The sequence below is a fragment of the Tiliqua scincoides genome, chromosome 13 (genome assembly GCF_035046505.1).
Source record: "Tiliqua scincoides isolate rTilSci1 chromosome 13, rTilSci1.hap2, whole genome shotgun sequence".
Lineage (NCBI taxonomy): Eukaryota > Metazoa > Chordata > Lepidosauria > Squamata > Scincidae > Tiliqua > Tiliqua scincoides.
In genome coordinates, this window is record NC_089833.1 from 16,284,883 (window position 1) to 16,306,347 (window position 21,465).

At 48.7% G+C, this 21,465-nt stretch overlaps 1 protein-coding gene across 1 annotated transcript; it reads left to right on the forward strand.

The window, feature by feature from the left end:
• Window positions 1-193: 193 nt before the first annotated feature.
• On the forward strand, window positions 194-20,588 carry NATD1 (N-acetyltransferase domain containing 1). Its single transcript, XM_066640683.1, has 3 exons — window positions 194-487; window positions 11,741-11,859; window positions 17,344-20,588. Exons 1-3 carry the CDS (start codon window positions 391-393, stop codon window positions 17,458-17,460), a joined length of 333 nt encoding a protein of 110 aa, XP_066496780.1. The 5' UTR covers window positions 194-390; the 3' UTR covers window positions 17,461-20,588.
• The last annotated feature ends 877 nt before the right edge of the window (window positions 20,589-21,465 follow it).

Below are 21,465 nucleotides of genomic sequence, written 5' to 3' on the forward strand. Positions count from 1 at the left end.
CCCAGGGAGCCAGGGAAGGAAAGAGGGTGGGGGGGCTCCAGGTCCATGGGGCTGGTGCGCCTTTAAGAGCCGAATGGAATGTATCAAAACAAAAAGGCCGGCCTGCCATTGGCTGGGCGGGGGGCACGTGGGCTCACAGCTGATTCTGCTGGCTTTTTTGTTTCCCCGCTGCTGCTACAGTGTGTCAGTTTCAGCAGGAGGTGATCGTGGCTGCGCTTCGCCCAGGGTGCTTCCCCGCTGGAGCCACCCGGGGGGCAGGCAGGATAAGGGCTGGAGCAGCCCCAGCGCAGGAGGGGAGGTGGGCAGCTCCTGCCTAGAGAGCAGCAGCCCCCAGGCGCACAAAAGAACCCAGCCCAGGGGAGGGAAGGCGGGGATCCCCTCCGGGACACCATGGCCCAGGCAGCCCAGCTCAACCTGCTGGAGCCCGGCTGCCCCATCGAGGTGGAGCACGATCGCAAGAGGAGGCAGTTCACCGTCAGGCTGAACGGTAAGGGGGGGACCACCCTGCAGGAGGAGAAGAATGCGCATCTGTGTGTGGGGGGGTCCCTTTCCTCCTCCATCCCTTGTGTCCTCCCACTGGAGTCTGTCCCCTTTCTCCCCCCCCCCCCCCCACGCACAATCTTTTGTTTGCAAGTAGAGCCGAGAGAGAGTGTGTGTCACGGGAATCCGGAAGCCCCCTCCAGCCTCTTGCACCCTGGCTGGGCTTCCTGGGGAGATCCTGGGCCAAGGTGGCTCTGCTCTGGGAGACGATTGGATTTTTGGGTGCCCCCCATCCAAATTCTGGGCCTGCTCCTGCTGCAGTGAGAGGCTGGTTATGCAACAGATTAGTTCTGGTGTCAGAGCCTCTTAGCAACTGGCTACCAGGAGATTGTGGGAAGAAAAGGGGGGGGGAGATGGGGAGAGAGGGTGGCCAAGGAATTCAATTCCAAGTGTCCCTGCCCCCCCCCCCGTCCAGTGAATAAGCCATTCTCTTATTTCCTCTGAGCCTCTTTCTGTGACTCCCCTGTTGTGTTGGTGACCCTCTTCCGTTGGCAGGGGGAACACCTGTCTTTTTGCTAGATCTATTTTTAAAGAAGCTGTTGGAGGGGGACACTGGAGCGCTGGGCCACCCTCTTCCTCTGAGGTGCAAACTTTGTTTCATTCAAACTTGACTAGCTCAGAACTGCTGATTGGTGTAATTATGTCAAGGCCTGGTTCGCTTTGTCTCTTTTTCCGGTTTAATTTACGGAGAGAAACAGGGCTTCAGTGTTTCCTTGGGGGTTCTGCCTGTCCTTAGTCCCTGATCCTACAGAAGCTGGATGAGAGCCCCCTCCCTCGAATTTCAGTGGGGCTTGCTCTCAAGTAAAAGTCCAGGCATTGCACCACAGAGGCTGTGAGCCTGTTTGCAGTGATGTACTTGAGCAGTGTACAACATGAGGGTTGCTCCAAAAAGTACCTGTGAACAGAACCAGCATTAGGAGCTACAGGGCCCAATTGGAAACTTTTCAGCAAGGCCCCAAGTGCATAGCCAATCTTGGAGATAGAAATAAAATTTATCCTAGATTCTATATCTCTCTGGGAGAATGGAAATCAATCAAATTGTGTGCTTTGAAAGTGCACGTGAGTTAATATGAACCAGTGAGGTTTAAGGGTTTTCAGCCTTTTCATCCCAAAGCTCACTGACAAGGTGCTAAAATTGTCAAGGCACCCCAGGCTGTAAGCAGGGGGCTCACATCCTCTAGTGGCCCTATTAATAAATGACCCTCCCCCAAACTCACATGGCACACCTGCAGGCTATCCATGGCACACCAGTGTGCCACGGCACAGTGGTTGAAGGTCACTGGTATAAATAAACATTACTGACTTTTTAAGAAGAAAATTAAAGTGGTTGCTGTTCTCTGTAAAACCTGCAATGTGGTCTTAGGTGTCTGTTGCAATGTGTTGTATGTATCTGACAAAACTAGAGTGGATTACTCTAGTGCCGGAGGCCTTTAGGCACAGGGCCTAATTGGGAGCAGTTGGTCCAATTGACTTAAAGATGGTCCTACCTGTTCTGTCCCTTGTCACTACCCCTGTTTCTTGCACCTCTGGGGTGAGTGCAAGTCTGCAGGCTCGATGCCAGGTGTCTCAAGATGATCTTGCACTGTAGGGCACAAAAGGCCTAGCCTGTGATTTTTGAGAACGGCTGCTAGTAGTCAGAGCACACCATGAGTACTGCCTCAGGGATCTGACTCGACAGCAGACAGCCTATGTTCAGATTAAACATTTGAAGGGAAACCACAATGGCCTGGTGTTCTCATCTGGGGGTTCAATGGATAAAATTGCCCCCGTTAACTAGCTGCGGCAGTGACAGATCAGATTGCCGAGGAAGATGGTGGACTCCCCCTCTCTGGAGATCTTCAGGCAGAGGCTGGAAGGCACCTGCTGGAGATGTTCTAGGAGGGTTTCCTGCTGCTGGCAGAGGGTAAGAACATAAGAACAGCCCCACTGGATCAGGCCATAGGCCCATCTAGTCCAGCTTCCTGTATCTCACAGCGGCCCACCAAATGCCCCAGGGAGCACACCAGATAACAAGAGACCTGCAAGGCTTCCTGGGAATTGTAGTTAAGAACATAAGAACAGCCCCACTGGATCAGGCCATAGGCCCATCTAGTCCAGCTTCCTGGATCTCACAGCGGCCCACCAAATGCCCCAGAGAGCACACCAGATAACAAGACTAGATGACCTTGTTATCTAGGGTTGGACTAGATGACCTTGTGAGTCTCATCAATTCTATGATCATAGTCCTACTGGCTTTGGGATTCATGCAAAGAGGAAGGCCCATAGCTCAGTGATGCTTGGCTTGCAGATGCCCCAGCTGCAGGTGCAAAGGAGAAAGACCCCATGTGAAGCCCTGGAATGATGTCAAGTCTTAGGGGCCTGGTTAAGTCATACTGGGACACTAAGCAACGTTGAGCCTAAGTGGGCCCCATCCTATAACATGTTTTAAAATTCTTAACGGATTATGTAAAAATTGAAATTCCATACTTGGAGGCCCTTCCTAATGTGAGGCTATAAGCCAGCAGGTTTCAACCAGTGGGCCATGGCACATTGGTGTGGCATGAATGGTCTGCAGGTGTGCCATGGGAATTTGGGGGAGGGTCATTGGGGGATATGAGCCCCAGGCCGGCAGTGTGGTGTGCCTTATCAATTGTCAAAAAACAGATGGTGTGCCTTGACAATTTTTTGTGCCTTCTCAGTGCGCCATGAAGTGAAAAAGGTTGAAAATTGCTGCCCTAAGCTGTATCTTACTTAGCTTGTGTGTGAATCCAGCCCTGTCAGCAATAGTGAGCTAGATGGAGCAAAGATCTGAATCGATAGAAGGGAACTTCATGTGTCAGTGGTGGTTGCTGGCTTGACCCATCAAGGCGCTTCTCTCATTCCTAAGCAAGAGTGCACACTTGAGATCACTTAACACAGATGAGTTACGCTTGAAGTGCGGCAAGTAAAAGCTCAAGATTTCTTGCTTTCTAAATTTAAAACGTGTGGGTGGATCATGGTGATTCTTGTTTTTAAAAGAGGGTGGGTAAGTCATGAGACAGAGAATCTAGTCCACCCTGGCATGACAGTTGTAACCCAGAAACAATTGGCTACTCTTAGAAATGAAGATTGGAGAATTGGAGCACGGAGCTGGAGCGCCTTAGAAAAATAATTCATTTTAAGATTGTGAAATGCATCAAGTTAGAATCAACCAACTTGGGTGGATTTTTTTTAAGTTCAATTTATGGACCCGGAACCAAGCTGGATTGAATACAGACATAAACGCTTTGCAGGGAAAGGAAGGACCTGATGAGATGTGAGACATCAACAAGGCAGGCACAAACCATTGTGAATGGAGGTAACAGCCTTTTCCTGAGTTAGATTCTTTGTCCCTCTGGCTCACTATTGTCTGCATTGACTGACAGCAGCTCCCTAGGTTTTCACGCTAGGTCTTTTCCCAGCCCTCCCTGGAGATGTCGAGGATTGAACGAGGTAGCTCTTGCATGCAAAATGTACTCCCTCTGAGCTGCAGCATCCAATGTTCATAGTCTCCGATTCTCTAGAGCAGGGGGGTTGCATTCATTCCATAATAGTGGTCCAGGTAGTATTCATGGACTAGAAGTGACATCACTGAGCAGGAAGTGATGCCATTAAGCAGATGATGGCCAGAGATGAGCACTTTGTTCTCACTTAGAAACGCGTTAGCTGCAAATGACACAAGAGAAAATGTGCAAATCTTGACCCTTTTTTTCAAGGCGTAGGAGAGCCCAATAATCACATGGGCTGCCCTTTCAGCATGCCGCTTCTGCTGCACCCGAGAGGCGGACTGTGAAAGCAGACATGGCACTACTGAAAGGGCGGCCCATGTGATAGTTGGGCTCTCCCAGCATCTCCCTCTCTCACCCCTCTTGACCCATAGTATACCTTACCTTCTGAGGCCTCCTTCTGTCTCTCCCTCCCAAAGCCTTGGTAGAAGCAGAGCTGCTGAAAGGGTGGAGGTGGGACAGCCTGGTTGTCATGGAGGCCCAATAAAGAGCTTCTGGGGCCACATCTGGCCCGCAGCTCTTATGTTTGACACCCTTGCTCTAAGCTCACCAAGTCTCCTCTCCTCCATTCTTCAGCTCTGTACATCTCTTTCCTTTTAAATCCAGAATATTGGAGAGGGAGAGGTGGAGGCAGGAGAATGGATGGAGGTGGATGCCACTTACTAATCTATCACCTGATGCAATAGTCTCAGTCAGCCTCATGGATGAGCCACCCCTGCATCATGGCAAACCAATGCCCTGAAAGGCAACAATGAGCCTGGTCACTTGCTGAAGATACTTACCTTTGACATGTGGCTATTGATGAACTACTGAATGATACTTAGTCTTGTACAATATGGATAACTTTTTCTCAGTAGTCATGCCCTTCTCATGTTCTAAATATACCAAGAGCCCTTCCATCTGCTCTCCTCTGCTATACTGGTAAACTTAAAAACCACCATTTTTTTGTTTAAAAAAAAAAATGAAAAAAGCTATGCTTTTGCTCTTGACACAAATTGCAGGGTGCATTAAAATGGATAAACAACTTAAAAAGTTTTATATATCCAGTCATAACTGGATATGAGACATTGTTCATAAACTTCTAAGAATAGTAAAATACAGATTTTATTTTTGCTCCTTTTTTCTGCCTTTTTTTTTTCTTTTAAACCCACTAAGTACCATGTACTATTTTTCAGGCTTAACAATGAGGGAAAGCAAACAGCAGATGAATCTTGCTGAAAAGCTACAAAGAAAACAATCGAGTCTTTAAATAGCAGAAGGTTAGAATTGCTTCATAGTGCTAGAGTTGCATAGGAAATCTGCTGAGCTGTAAATCAGTTCTAGCCTTTTTTTGTTTTTAAAAAAGAAAAGCACATGCAAACTTTGGTGCCAGCTAAAAAGTATTGTGAATGGGCGCAAGTTTTTTGAGCTTGGGGGGGAAAGTATGAAATGGAACAGAGAATGTGATAGAGAGAGACGTTTATGCAAGAACTAAGAGTTTGGAAAAATGAACGTCAAACAGAAGTTGGTATTCATTCTTAAAAATAAAGCTGGCCTATAGTGGCCTTAAAAGGCAGCTGATTTCCACCATGCTTTCCGTAGTGGAACTCAGTGCCGCGTGATAGTCATCATTGGTTTCCCAAGAGGGCTAAAATACTGAATTGACTTGTGGTTCTCAAACTTTTTAGAATGCCAGGAAGAAAGTGGAGGAGATGGCAGGTTGGCTGCTCTAGCTCTCTCCTCTTAATTCAGCATGATGGTCAAGTTCACGATTTCCTCTCCACCATACTTTCTGTTATGCTCTAGTGATTTTCAACCGCTGTGCCGCAGCACATTGGTGTGCGACAAATGGTCTGCAGGTGTGCTGTGGGAATTTGGGGGAGGGTCATATATTAGTAGGTCCATGGGGGGGTGAGCCCCAGGCTGGCAACATGGTGTGCCTTACTAATTGTCAAAAAACTGATGGTGGGCTCCTAAAGTTTGGGAACCACTGCTGTAGCCTAGCCTACCATTCTGCTCTCTGCCACCCTTCTTCTTCCACTCCATTACCCTCTTCCTTTTTCAACCCAGAAGGTGGGAGGAACAGAAGGACCAGTCTGGCAGTCCATTGTGATGGTGGAGAGAGTGTCTTGCAATGGGAGAGCAATCCTGCTGCAGCCCACTGGGACTGCAGTGTGTCTCCCTAGAGGGGCTCTGCAATACTCCCCGTCTTTGTGCTGCTTTGCAAATGGTCTGGTCGGTCGCTGGGGAGGGGGGGGGAATCATGTTTTTGCGAGTTGGTGTGGACTCTCTGTGATCAGCCCAGAGCCTGGCACCTTTCCTTTGTCACTTGCAGGCATGGGGCGGCTGAGTCAGCACGCCTGGTGCCTGCAGAAACCACTGACTGGAGGGCCTGTCATTAGGGCCTGTCTGTGCTACAGGCTTAAAAACAGGTTTAACCCTCATTCCTTCTCCCCAACAAACCCTGGGAAATGTAGTTCTGTTATGCCTTCATAGTGCCTTTTCCAGTGGCTGTTGCTGGTGTCTCTTCTGCAATGTCTCTTCTCTCCCTGCCTCAGTGGCCTCTTCTGATTGCCACTTTCTATATTTTTCAGTTGCTCTTAATGCTAACATTTCCATGAATCTGCACACTTCAGCTATAGGATTGCCAGGGCCTGGCAGCCCTTCTGTTGGGGGGGGGGGGGAGCAAACAGCAGGAGAAAGATGGTCACTTGGCAGTGAACTGGCCATGCCATTCAGTGGTGACTGTTCATGTTTTGGGACACCTCACTGGTACATTGCTCTGCAAGGGCCCACTCCTACCTGGGTGGGCACCACCACCAGACAAAGTGGTCTCTGGGACCAGCAGTGGACCCTTCTGATGCCCCTGACCCGTGGCAGCTGCCCAGCAATGCCAGCCCCTGACACCATCCCTTGAGGTTGGCTTTGAGGTATCCCCGACTCCAGAAAAGTGTCTCTGATATGTATTATTTTTCCCTTATGTGTACTCCTTGGCTTGTTTGTAGTGACAAATCCTGGTTGCATATCCCTGACTTTAATCCTAAGGTGACTCTTAAAAGAGGAAGCTCAGCATTGTTAAACACGAGCAGGTACGTTTGCCGAGCAAATGTTTTGGCACTCTCATTGGGCTGGCTGAAATCTTCAGTGCTTTGTGGTGTGTGTGTGTGTGTGTGTGTGTGTGTGTCTAGTAATATGTGCCAGTTGCTTGGGATCATTACTGAGAGAGAGCAAAAACAGCCCCCTCTAAGCAGGGTTTGTCCTCAATCACTTGAAAGGCAGCAGCCTGTCTGGTACAAACTGTTCCTCTTCCTTCTGCAGCCTGCCTCTCTCTCTCTCTCTCTCTCCCCCCCCCCTCGTGTCATTTGGCTCCTCGTGTCAATAGGCCGCAACCGAGAGGGGTGAGCCTGGCTGGCGCATCCCAGAATGTGCGGCGGCAGTGAAGAAGGCCAACTCTATGCTTGGGATCATTAGGAAGGGTATTGAGAACAAAACGGCTAATATTATAATGCCGTTGTACAAATCGATGGTAAGGCCACACCTGGAGTATTGTGTCCAGTTCTGGTCGCTGCATCTGAAAAAAGACATAGTGGAAATGGAAAAGGTGCAAAAGAGAGCGACTAAGATGATGACTGGGTTGGGGCACCTTCCTTATGAGGAAAGGCTGCAGCGTTTGGGCCTCTTCAGCCTAGAAAAGAGGCGTCTGAGGGGGGACATAATTGAGACATGCAAAATTATGCGTGGGAAGGATGAAGTGGATAGGGAGATGCTCTTTATGCTCTCGCCTAACACAGAACCAGGGGACATCCACTCAAATTGAGTGTTGGGAGAGATAGGACAGACAAAAGAAAATATTTCTTTACTCAGTGTGTGGTCGTTCTGTGGAACTCCTTGCCACAGGATGTGGTGATGGCATCTGGCCTGGATGCCTTTAAAAGGGGAAGTTTCTGGAGGAAAAATCCATTACGGGTTACAAGCTATGATGTGTATGTGCAACCTCCTGATTTTAGAAATGGGCTATGTCAGAATGCCAGATGCAAGATGCTGAAAGCCCTATACCGCTCTGGGCCAGGGTATCTTAGAGATCGCCTACTCCCGTACAATCCGGATTGTCCTCTCAGGTCATCAGAGAAGGCCTTCTTACAAGTGCTGCCGCCTAAGGAGGTACGTGGGGCGGTGGCAAGAAACAGGGCCTTCTCAGTAGTGGCACCAACGTTATGGAACTCCCTTCCCCTTGACTTGAGAATGGCTCCCTCTCTTGAGACTTTTCGGCGAGACCTGAAGACCTTGCTGTTTAAACAAGCCTTCTGACTTCATGGCCTTTTTAACATCTTTAATACATCTTTTAGTTGTTTTTTTACAGGCCTGATTCCTCTATGAACTGCTGTTTTATGCTCTTTTTTATTCTGACTTTTATCTGACTACTGTTTTTATGGTTTCTGTTAATGTGTTTTTAATTATGTTTTTATCTGTTTGTTAAATTATGTTTTAATCTGTTTTTAATATGTTGTAAGCCGCCCTGGGTCCCTTTAGGGAGAAGGGCAGGATAGAAATAAAGTTTATTATTATTATTATTATTATTATGGAAGGGAGGGCACCAGGATGCAGGTGTCTTGTTATCTGGTGTGCTCCCTGGGGCATTTGGTGGGCCGCTGTGAGATACAGGAAGCTGGACTAGATGGGCCTATGGCCTGATCCAGTGGAGCTGTTATTATGCTCTTATGATCCTCCCGAAAGCTCCCGCAGCACACCTGCTGACCATCCACGGCACACCAGTGTGCCATGGCACAGTGGTTGAAAATGTCTGCCTTAAATACTAAGCATTGCTGGTAGCTGTACTGGCCCATTTCCCAATTATGTTGTTGAGGTTATTTGTTTTTTTAAAATGCTCCTCTTTGCCTGTTTGACTCAGATGGGGCGATAACTTGGTGATCAACTTTCTCCCCACCCCCAGCACCGTTTGCCTAGGGTTCATCCAGCCTGATGAAGGCCTTTCAAGGAACTCGAGAGCTTGCTGCTGAAGACCCCCAAGCTCGTGGCTAATGCCATGGGAAAATTTTTCCCTCTTTCCTCTCATTCGGTTCCTCTTCAGAGAGCGAGGCAGGAAAAATTAATCCACCACTCATTTTGCAAGCGGTCATAAAATGTGAATTCCCTAATGCAACATTTTCTCTGGTATTGGGGTGAAGAAAAGGGGTTTTACAAATATAGGCTATAGAGAAGAGTGGGGGAAAGAAGAAAAAGGGATTTCATTTGCGTACCACTCTTTCTCCATGGACCTCAAGGTGTTCTAAATAAGGGTATCTAATTTAACCTTGCAATAGCCTTGTTGGTAGGACTGGGCTGGTCCAACCATGTGGCAACCTGATGCAGATGGTGGGGGTGTGTGTGGCAGATTCAGAATGTCCTTTGCCCCGAGTCTGCTGCCACCACCTTCCACCTGGTGCAGATGCAAGATGCATTGATTCGCAAGCAGGAAAAGACCAGCGGGCCATTTCCTTGCTGCCCAGCAGCTCTGGGAGAGTGTGATTTAGAGTGGGGGGGAGAGAAGCAGCATTGGTGATGCTTAACCTTTCCACCAACTCCTCACTCAACTGGCATAATAAGGGAATGACTTGCATAATATGCAAATGAGGCTGCTCAGATTTTGAATAGCCAGAAAATGGCAGCTTAATTAAAGAGCAATTTCCAGTCTCCTAGTTAAAAGGCCTAATAGGAGTCCCCTGTCTGTCTTCTGTCTGTTGCTGTAAGGCTGAAGAGACAGTGAAGCTCAGGCAATCTGATCTGGCATGCAACAGGCCTAACATTGCCCCAAGACAAAGCACACTAGAACATCTCTAACAGCAACTGCAAGTCAAATTTCCATCGGCCCTCTGTCTTGCCTCTTTCTATACACTTCAGGCATGCTTTCCACTTAAAAAAATTTTTTTAAAAAGAAATTGCATGTCATATCCAGGTGGGACCTCAGTATCCATGGGAGTTCCATTCCCAAACCCCCCTGCAAATAACAAGGTCGGTGTGTGTGTGTGTGGGGGGGTGGCCTTTAGAGGACCTCTGGTTAAATCTGGACATGTTTTGAGGTACAGGGAGGTTGTGTGTGACCTCCACATGCCTCAGCTTATGTACCAGAGGCTTCTGAGAGCTGGTTTTATGAAAAGTAGAAGCCTTTGGGACACATTTGGAGGTGCATGCGCATGGCCTCCGCACACCTCAGAACACCTCCTGGGCACAACCAGAAGGCACTTTTGGTCTCATCCGGGAGGTTCGGTGAGGCCCTCTAGCTGCTGGTTTGGAACCCTCAGTGAATCGAATCTGCGGGTTCTGAACCAAAATATGAGGCGGGCCAACTCTATATGCATCCTTCATCTTGCCCAAAAGGTTTACGAGCATTGAAAGTCGGTGGCAAAAGTCATCTGGTGGGCCACTGTGAGATGCAGGCAGCTAGACTAGATGGGCCTTTGGCCTGATCCAGCCGGGCTCTTCTTATGTTCATTGTTTCCATCCAATGACACTTGGCTGAATTGTGTGTTGGGAACACACAGCAGTCTTCAACCTCAAGGAGGAGTCGATGTAACTTGCTGTTGCCCCTTGTAGGGTTGTACCAGCCTCCTCCAGCGCCTAGAATCCCTCCACCCAGCATCTCCTTTGGACTGAATTGACAAGAGCCGTCGCTGAGCCTGGGTGTGCCATTCAGTGCATGTGTGGACTAGAGGCTCTTTATTCTTCCTGGGATAATTAGTAGATGCATGTACAGATATATGCGCTGCCTCCCCCACTTCTGAATCAATGCGAGCCTTTCTTTCCTTCGAAGTCCACTCTGTCCTCGAAGACTTGAGTGCAGTGTTCTTTTGGATGCATTTTGTGGTTTGGTGTTCTTAAGACAGTTCAGTCCCCCCCAAAACTTCATGCAAGCTAAAAGGAAGTTAGATACAGGAGTGTGTGCGTGTGAATTTATTTATGAAAGAAAGAGAGAGAAAAATCCTATGGACCTTTGATAAACCATCAGTCGCCTGTTGTCCATGAACCATTTCTGATTTATGCTGGCAACTGAGACTGATAATATTTGAGCTTTCTGTGCTGACAAATAAGATGGTCTACACAACTTCAAGTGTAACGTGCATGTATGAGAGAGAGCAGTTGGCCTCACGTGTGTACATTGCTTACAGGCAGAGGTGGCATTTCACATGTCATCTTCCCACCCCATGTGCACTATCCTCCTCCCTTCATGGATTATTTCTATCTCACCCTTCCTCCACAAAATTCAGGGTGGCATGTAAGGTTTTCTCCTCCCTTTATCCGAACGACAACCCTTCAAAGTAGGTTATGGACTGCAAATTGCCCACTGACTTAGGGTCTGCATGTTCCCAAATGCTTCATAAGAACAGCCCCACTGGATCAGGCCATAGGCCCATCTAGTCCAGCTTCCTGTATCTCACAGCGGCCCACCAAATGCCCCAGGGAGCACACCAGATAACAAGAGATCTGCAAGGCTTTCTGGGAATTGTAGTTAAGAACATAAGAACAGCCCCACTGGATCAGGCCATAGGCCCATCTAGTCCAGCTTCCTGTATCTCACAGCGGCCCACCAAATGCCCCAGGGAGCACACCAGATAACAAAAGGTATTGTCCGCCAATTGGGCTATAAAACCACATCAAGAATCAAACTCTTCCATGTGTGCATGTGTGTTAAGAATCTTCACTCCTTCTCTCTCCTTCTGCAGGTTGTCATGACAAAGCCGTCCTGTTGTACGAGTATGTGGGGAAGAGGATAGTGGACTTGCAGCATACGGAAGTCCCCGATGCCTACCGAGGCAGAGGAATAGCCAAGCATCTGGCAAAGGTATGACTTTTGGGTGGGATCAGCCAGGTGCTTTTAGGACTGGCTTGCCCTGAGGCCAATTGAGATTATTGCCTTGGGTGATGGATGATACCCTCCCATCTGCACTGCTCTTCCTCCTCCTTCCTCCGTATTCAAAGCGGAGGAGGAAGTGTGAAAGAGAGGAAAATGGTGGTCTCTGACACTCTAGCCTGCTGCTCTTCTCTTCTCCATAATTACTCTGCCTTTCCAAGTCCAGGGAGTGAGAAGTGGAGGAGGAGTGACTGGCACACCACTGTGGGAAGAGCGTTTGATGTGCCATGACAGCTGCTGGAAGGTCTTGGGCTGGCCTTTCTATATTCAAGTGTGTTCTGTACTTTTAATCCAAAAATAATTAGAACTAGTGGATCTGTAGACCAGATCAGGTGGACTGTTGGAGAAAGAGCCAAGGAGAAAAGATGCAGCATCTGGGAGATGAGAGGAAGACCAGAGGAAAGCCACAAAATGTATATGGCTTAGGATGAAGTAGAAGAGGGCCGTATGGCTGCCCCGTCACAGCCTACTCTAATCAGCCCTGATGAATTATCCTCCTTGATGATTTTTTTTCACTGCAGCTGCCTCTGCCAAACTGCTGCTCTGAAGACCTCTCTATTTTTAGCCAAGCCACTTAGAAGAAGAGGCCAGGTTGTCCTGGGACTTGCACCAGAGTGAGCAGCATGCAGGCGCATTATGATACACAAGGCTGCCATGGATCATTTGCACATTTGATTGCACATATTTAATGCAATTGACACCTACCATCAACACTTCTGCAAAACTGTTCTTGTGTTTTCAGTTGACAAAGACTTCCATGGAATGGTTTAGAAATAAAATTGCCAGATTACTCTCCCCCCCCCTTGTTTCTTTCTCTTCCTGTGCCTTTAAGGGTGGATGGAAATTAAACCAGCAAAGCTTATTTCCAGGTATAGAGTGAACCTGAGCCCATTCAGACAACCAGGACTTGTCATTTGGGCATAGAATGAACGTGGCAGGGTCCACCGTCCCCTCATTCAGTGTGCTATGCGCACAGGCAGTGTCCCATGCATTTAGAAACTATGGAAAAAGCAAGCACTTGCCAGACATGTCTTTTAATGCATGTACAACGGAGAGTGGCACATGCTTTCATTATGTACACAGTGGCTGAGCCTGTGGTCTGATCAGGGCTATGGTGTGAAAGCTTCTCCCGTTAATCTCTCCAGCTACCCTTAAAAGCTTGGGGGGGGGGGTTAGTGAAAATGCCAGACCCAGCCGCTAAAATATTTGCTAGTGGCCAGGAAAGAAATTAGAATTAGGGTGTTTTAAGATAAAAACTGCTAATCCTTATCAATGAGATTTTGTGAACTTGGAAAAGTTTTTGTTTTTTTAAATCTGCATGTGAGTCTTTTGACTGTTCCATTTTTGTCTACTGAAAGAAAATGTACAGGGCTGTGTTTGTGACAAGGTAGTCAAAATTATGGTGTGCTGGCTTAAGAGTCTTGCCTGGCCAGTGTGTGTTGATGGAGGGGAAAATGTAGTTTGTGTCGGAAAATAAGCCTTTGAGTGAGCTGGTCTCCACTCCTGGGTTCTGCTTGCCTCATGAACTTTGACTGGAAGCAGGAATGGGTCTGCTTTGTCGATCCATGCGTTGAAGAGTGGGTTGACCCTTGACAGGGTGTAGACCATGTCCTGTTTAACCCTGGCTGAGGTCAAGGTGGGAACTTTGCTTGCAGAAGGGGGTTCTCGTGCTTTCAGTGAGAAACTGGATCAAGACAGGCCACAAATTCTCCTGCTTCCGTCCAGCTTTGGGCTCTCCATCTTCCCCTTGCCTCCTGCCTTCTTGCCCAGGAGCAGTGGACTGAGGTAGTTGTGGGAGAGGAAATGCCATCTCCTGTTGCATCCAAAGTGCATTGCTCAGTGTAGCTGCTTAGAAATGAAGCCTGCTCTGAGGAGGGCAATGGTCAGAAGTAAGGAACCCTGCGGTGTGCATCCACCTCATAGTCCCAAGCTGTGTTTGGGCCTAGGGTGAAGCAAGGCTGTCCTAGCGCTGATGCCAGCTGAAAGGGCGCTGCAAATGACAGAAGACAAAATGTCACGTGTCAATCTTGATTATATTTTCAAGATATGAGAGCCCAGTCATCATGCTGGAAGAGCCCAATTATCACATGGGCTGCCCTTTGAGCAGTGCAGCTTCTGCCCCTGCATCACTTTGCAGCTCAGCAGCTGAGAGGTGCTCCACGATGTGATGCCTTGGCAGAAGCAGTGCTGCTGAAAGGGTGGCCCACGTGATAATTGGCTCTCCTGATACCTCAGCAGCAACTCCCTCTCTCTCCCTCTCTCTCTCTCCTCTTGGTCTGCCCCATACCCCACAGCGTTCCTCGCCTCCTGAGGCCTCCAATTGTCTCTCCTTCCCAGAGCTTTGGCAGAAGTGGCATTGCTGAAAGGGCAATTCTGGGAGAGCCCAATTATATCAGGGGCCAGAATAAGAGCTTCCAGGGACCACATCCGGCCCATGGGTCTTAGGTTTGACACCCTTTGACAGGCTGCCTTGGGCACTGGGAGGTTTTGTGCCAGCCCTGGAATCCAGCACTCTGGCCATCTCTTGTCTTCTGCAGCACACCAGCACCAAAATCCCCATGCTCCCAACATTCTTGGGTTGCTCTTTCCTTGGAGCTCCTTAGTCGAGCATCCTCTTGGGCTTGCATCTGAGTCACCTGCCTCTCTCATTTGCTTATTAAATTAGCTAATGATCATGGAGAAACGCTTATTAGGCTGGAACCCTGAAAGGGAGCCAAGAAGAGCAACCTCTCCAACCTGCAATTTATGGCTGAGCGGCATGTGTTTGGCAATGTTGCTGATTGTGGAGCTCCCTGTAGGGATTTTCTTGTGCCCACCCCCTGACTGATTTGCAAAGGGGGGGGGGCGCTGTCCTGCTGTTCCTATGCATGCAGCTTTTCTCTCTCCACCAGTAATCTGCTCTCCCTCTCCCTCCCCTCCCCATCGGGCAGAGGGGAGATGAGGACAATTTATGGTTTCCTTTGTCTGCATGAGGCCATGATAAAGGGGCACTGTCTGTGCCAGGAGGGATTTCTCCCACATCTTAAAGGGGCAGAGACTCCACCACTGCAAATGGGAGGCAGACCCCTGTCCGTTCAGAATCTAGACTGCAATTTGTGTCTCACTCGAGCAGTGTTCTGAGCTATGGCTTCTGTCAATTTTTTTTCCACCTTCATTCCCATACCCAGCTGCGAACATGATCTTCCAACACTTGAGAGGAGGGAAAAGAACAGATGCATCTGTTCCAAGGGATCAAGAGGGTCCTAATGTGCTATCCCCTTAGCAGGGCAAATGTGATCTGATGGCATTGCCCCATAAAGGTCGTTGTGAAATAGTGCTGTCAAAACGAGCCCTTCCCATGTGGAACTTAGGCAAAGCTGCCGTTTACTGAGTCAGACCTTTGCTCCAGCCAGTTAAAGGTTGCCTGCACTGACTAGCAGCAATTTCTAGGGTTTCAAGGAGAAGGTAGCGATTAAAGCTGAGACCATCAGCCAGTGGCATCGCTAGGGGGGCGTGGGGGGTGCGGGTTGCACCGGGTGACGCGCACTGGGGTGTGACACACACTAAAATTGTGGTGGTTAGGAGTAACCCCATCATGTTATATACCGTTGGATGTGGAATTTTGAGCAGAATGCAATGCAAAACACCAGAGTGAAAGATCTCCTTTCTATCAAAAGTTATGGCCAAAAAACTGGAGAACAAAAAATGCATGGATCCCTATGGAAAGTGAAAGTGAGCCATATCGCAAGTAGGCAAACCTACCTTAGTGCATCGGAAAGGGCAGGCTGAGAGGAATCCAATGACACCAGAATGGTCCTTATCCAATGAATGCAGCCCCCAGAAACACCTGAGAAGGAAGTCCCTCCCTCTAAGCAGAGGAATGTATTGAGCCCTATGGAAAGCAAAACTAAGCCTTACGGTTGTGTTTACTCATGAGTAAGCAAACATGCCTTGGCTGGTGTGGAAGATCAGGTGAAGGAGAGTGCAAGGCTACCAGAATGGTCCTGATCCTATCCAACTGGAGCTAAACAAGTACTCCAGAAGGCAGCCCCCCCCCCCACTAAAAAGGATCAAAACAGAGGCTTCAGCTGATAAGGTGAACCTTTTTGAGACTTGCAAAGCCAGGCGGATCCTGACAGTGATCTGGTTTAAACAGAAGTTCTTAAATTGCACTGGATAGGGGTGAAAACCTTACTGGTTTTGGAGGGGGTGTGTGTTATTGCAGGCAGGCTACAGAGGAAATTCACTTGGAACAGGGCTAGCTTCTGCTTATTTATTTGTTTTACTTTAATTATTTATACTTATTTATTTTAATTTACCTGATGATGTCACTTCCACCATGACATCACTTCTGGTGGGTCTTGGACAGATTGTAATTCTAAAAAGTGGGTCCCAGTGTTAAAAGTTTGAGAAATGCTACAATAAGGTGTTAGTAAGTTGACACCCTTGGTGTGTGTGTGTGTGTGACACCACTAGTGACCAAAATCACTGAAATCACAGTTTGGAGGAATAATACTAGCATGTTATATATCAATCAATGCGTAATTTCGTGCAGAATGCATTCTTTGTTCTCTCAAAAAGGTACAGCCAAAAAACCAGTGGGGCGTAGTGATGGTACATCACCACTCCCACCACCTGGGGTGTTGCCCCACCCACTGCATGGGGGGTGACGCGCTGGCATCCCGCACCGGGTGATGCAAATCCTAGTGACGCCACTGCCCTCAGCATGCAAAAGCATGTGTTCATTTGAAGGCACAGTGGGCCCTTGGTATCCACCGGGGATCCATCCCAGGATTGCCCACAGATACTGAAATCCACAGATGCTGGAATCTGCAGGGGAACCAGGCACAGCACCACACCCCCTTCAGGGCCCATCACTACTTACCATGTAGGACCCACCCATTCCACGGGTCTTCCCTGGCCTCGGAACATCTCCCAGGCATGACAGAAATGGCTTACAGTAGCCCTGGAGACAGTGGTGTCACTGGGATTGAAGGGGGTGTGAGTGCAGTACACACGCAGTTCTGTGAGTGTCATCAAATGGGTTGTTGGGTTTTTTTGTTGGTTACTGATTTATGTGGTGACCTGCACTGTATATATACTGTATGTATTAAAATAAAGTTAATGGGGGTGACACCCTAGTGATGCCACTGTGTTTAGATTGTGGGTATGATGTAATTTATTCTGTATGGTCTGGTACGGGAGAGGGATGCAATTAGTTCCTGCACCAGGTGATGCAAACCCTAGTCACACCTCTGCCTGGACGCCCTCTGAGATGCAGGCTCAGTGTTCATGGATGGTGGAATCTGCGGATACCAAAGGCCTATGAGCAAGCATGGCTTTCTTCAGGGTAGTGAAGCAGGAATCCTCATCAGGACTGCTCACAGATAACTCTGTGGAACATTGATGGTATTTTGTGTCCTTTTGTGTTTCTAGGCAGCCTTGGATTTTGTGGTGGAAGAGGACCTGAAGGCTCATCTGACATGCTGGTACATTCAGAAATATGTCAAGGAGAACCCCCTGCCTCAGTACCTGGAACGTTTACAGTCTTAACACAGGAAGGCTACTTGGATACCAGGAAGTTCTGCCACAGACTGGCCAACAGTCTTTGCTCCTGGGCTGCCTTGGGGACCCCAGTGTAACAACATGCGCTTGGATTTTAGATTTCTATAAAGACCTTTGTGCAGCTCCTTCACAATGCTTCCATCTACCCCCTGTGGCTCTTCCAACACCTTAGCCAAAGTGGGGTTTCTTGTTTACAGTGGCTCCTTCTCTCAGGAGGAACCCACTGGGTGTAAAACTAGGACTTCTGTGGGCTCTGCTAGATTGCAGCAATACCAAGGAGGAGAGGAGGAGACCTCCTTTGGTGAAGAGCTGTGGGTCGGGGTCCTCTTTCCTCCTGATGAATAGGTGATGGATGAAACTTTCTGGGAAGCCAGCCCCAGTTTGTTTGTCCTCTTGGAGCAGAGCTGGGAAAAGCTGAAAAACACGTTGAAGAAGCTGAAAGAAGCAAAGATGGTCTTTGGACTTCTGGTTGGCCTTTTAACCACATTTCAGCACTGTAGGTCAAAGTGGAAATTAATGATATGGAAGAAACCGCGGCCATTGCATGGGCTGGACGTGGAAAGGACCTGAATTCCAGGTGCTAATGCAACAAATTTTGTGCATCTTCAGAGATTTGTGTCACCTGGGTGTCTCAATAGAAGAAAGATGGACCAAGTGAGGCATGTTGGACCCCTCTGTCTTTTGTCCCACATGAGGGCACAGTCTCGGTCTCAGTGGCCGCTGTACCACAGCAAAATGGGGCAATTCAATGATCCAGTTTGTTTTGGGATGGAGGACTTGAAATCTACGGCACATTTGAAAAGGAAAGGGTCGGGTCCTTTTTGTTATGTGTTTTTTTTTCTGATTGTGTGGGATCTCCAAGTGTTCCTCGATTGGAGGACATTTCCTGTCATGTGGGAGAAGCAATAACAAATCTGGGGTAGGGTGGAGGGGGGTGGGAAGGAAGGAAGGAAGGAAGGAAACAGTGAGGCAGAGGGAGCTGAGAGGTAGATGGATCTTGGGAATTTAGCAGTTGGGAAGCCAGCCATTCTCCAGGGCCACTGCCTTGGTCCCAGATGGAGATGGACTAAGGAAGAGAAATCTGGCACAAATAGCCCTGATCCCAACCCCTTTGCCCGGGGCGGGCTCTGTGTGTGTGTGATTGAATCCTCACCCCTGAGTCCATTGCAGTGCCATGTGGTTAGTTTACATCGGAGTCTTCTCCCCCCTTCCTTGTTTCTCATGGCTTAATATGACCCAAATGTGGAAACGGTTTTTTTTGGGGGGGGGGGTTGCTGCAGTTTCAAAGCAGACTAGCCCTGTTTGCCATGGTGACCTCAGGTGGAGGGGCTTCTCTGTCCACTCAAGGGGGGTGTCTCCTTGTCTCTCCTTCACCAGCCCGATTCCTCGGATGTAGAGCTGGACATTTTCAGCTGGAAAAAGAGGCAGTAGATACACGTGGGGTAGTGCCCACAGTTTTCTTGTTCTGGAGGAAGGGAAACTGTGGGTGCTACAGCTGGTCAAGATGGCTACTCAAAGGTAACATTTGGGTAGCTGAATCTCATGCTGCTTTTTGACCCGTTGGCTGTGCCTACCTTATCAGAGAGCCAGTGCTGGCATTTGTGAAGGAAGTTGTTTCATTCCACTCTCTCAAAGCTCACATGCGCACACTCTCCTTCTCTTTGGGTCAAGAAAAACACAATCTTTCGAGCTGGCTTTTCTGGATGAACCTTTTGCCCCATCCAGCAAGGAACTGAGTTGAAAGCACTGGAAAGGTAGGCAGACATTGGTAGATTTGCAGCTGAAACAAAGCCTGTGCCCATGTGACTGCCAACTCCTTTTCACCTCCTCTTTTGTAACATTAATCCAAGGTCCTCAAATGACCACTCGGAGGACCACTGCAATGTCCTCTTGGGGTGGCTCATCCATGAGACCAACTGAGGCATTTCACTCAGGCAACAGGTTGGATACATGTGTGCCCAAATCTGTTTGCTCACCTGTCTCCTCCTCTCCCCACTTCCTGAAACAAACAAGAGAGGAATGGAGAAGAGGAAAGGGGGGGGAGGAGAGTGGTGGGTTAGAGCATTGGAGTTGTTCTAGCCCACCATTCTCTTTTCTGCCATGCTTCCTCTTTTGCCCTGTTGCCTTCTTCCTTTTTCAAGCAGTGAAGGAAGTGGCTAGATATTGGGGAGCCAGCATTTGCTGTGCCATCTTGGGTGCCAAGAGGCCTTGGCTGAACCTATGTCCTATGCAGGTGCAAAAGGAGCAAGGGGGCCATGAGCACCATCTTTGCTCCCCCATCTTATTCATCAGGTGTGTGTGCATCTGCTGAAAGAACCCACAGGCAGATGATGGTGTTCTTCTGTATCGCACAATTTCTGTGAATGAACGCACTGGTGGTCCTTCATTTGTTTTCAGTGGGAAACTTGGCAAGGTGACATGACAGCTACCCCTGCCTTAATACGAGCTCAGTATTTTGGCCGTGCTGCAGCTTCTTTTAAGAGGTGCTACAACCAACATTTCTGATTCAACGGAGGTGTGTTTTTGGTTACTATTTTTGTATGACAACGCCACAGATTTACCGCTGTGCCCACCCACTCTGTGTTGTGGTGATGATGTCCCATAGCTGTGCTCAAGGCACTGCCTGCACTCAAGCCTCCTCTGCCTCTAAGGAATCCACCAAGACAACGCTGACGGACCTCTTTCGTTCTCCAGTAGCCCGTCTCTGTGACAGATCACTCCATTGCTGCTCATAGAGGGCTGTACCGCGATGTGACTTGCTGCCAGGAAAACAGGACCTTGCGGAAGCTTCCCTTACTGACGTATTGAAGGCCACAAGGTCTCCTTGAGCTACAAAGCTTGGTGGCCAACTGCAAATATTTGTACAACTTCCAAGTCTGTACTTTGTAATCCTTCCAGTGTTGCTTTCTATTGAGTGTGGATTTGCTTTAATTCTGTTCCTTCCCCCCCCACCCCTTTTTGGATGCTCTTAAGAAGTGTTCGCTAATGTGCCTTTCCTACTCAGGACCTGTTCTCAAAAACGACCTTTTCGTTCTTGTTTGTGTCTAACATTATCCTTCCCTGTTTTGTTATATTATTAATCAAACCTGACCCTCTTGCATGGAATACAATAAAAGTTGTGGCTAAACCAACTGCCATTGACTCAGCTTCTGGCATCCCATGGGAAAGACACCAGAGTTACAGGACCAAGTGAGAGAAGGTAGCTTGACATATTATTTATTCTTGAATCGTAAGCCTTGAGCATTTGCTCCAGCAAAGGAAGGGCAAGATATAGGGCAACATTTCTCAAACTGTGGGTCAGGACCCACTAGATGCATCAGGAACCAATTTCAGGTGGGTCACATGGCACCTATTTCAGCTGCCATTGATAACACAGAGCTGAGACAGGGTACAGAGTTACTGGGCAGGGCAGGCTCCTGGGGGGTGGAGAGAGGCCTGGTGCTTTGCTCTGAGTAGGTGAGGATGCTGGAAAGAGAAGGGCTGTGTGGGTGGAGAAGGATTGTACAGCATGGCTCTTGCATGACCCCTGTGACCTTCAGAGAAGATGCTGTTTACCTGGAGTCAGTGGCATAGCTAGGGGGGGGTGCAAAGCGCTCAGGTGAGCATGCAGGGAGCCTCAGCATGGTGTGCAAGTGGCATTTGCCTCTGTTTTGCACCCCCCACCTGGAATGGTTCCAAGGGGGAGGGGCCGCTTGCACTCTACGCTGAGGTTCCCTGCATGCTCAACTGAGTGCTTTACCCCCCCCACCTCTGGCTACACCACTGACTCCAGCCAAGGATCAATGCAGAGGACAGCCGAGTTCAATGTAGTCAGGATCAGACCCTGAAGCTGCAACCAGGGACCAGGCTTAGTAATTGAAAGCAACCCCCCCCCCCGTTGCAATGACCATGACTTGCTCCTGTCGCACCCCAGGCCTGTCCCTCTTTCTCATAAGTAAGCCCTGCTGCATTGAATGGGGTTTACTCCCAGGTAAAGGTGCATCATCTTGCAGG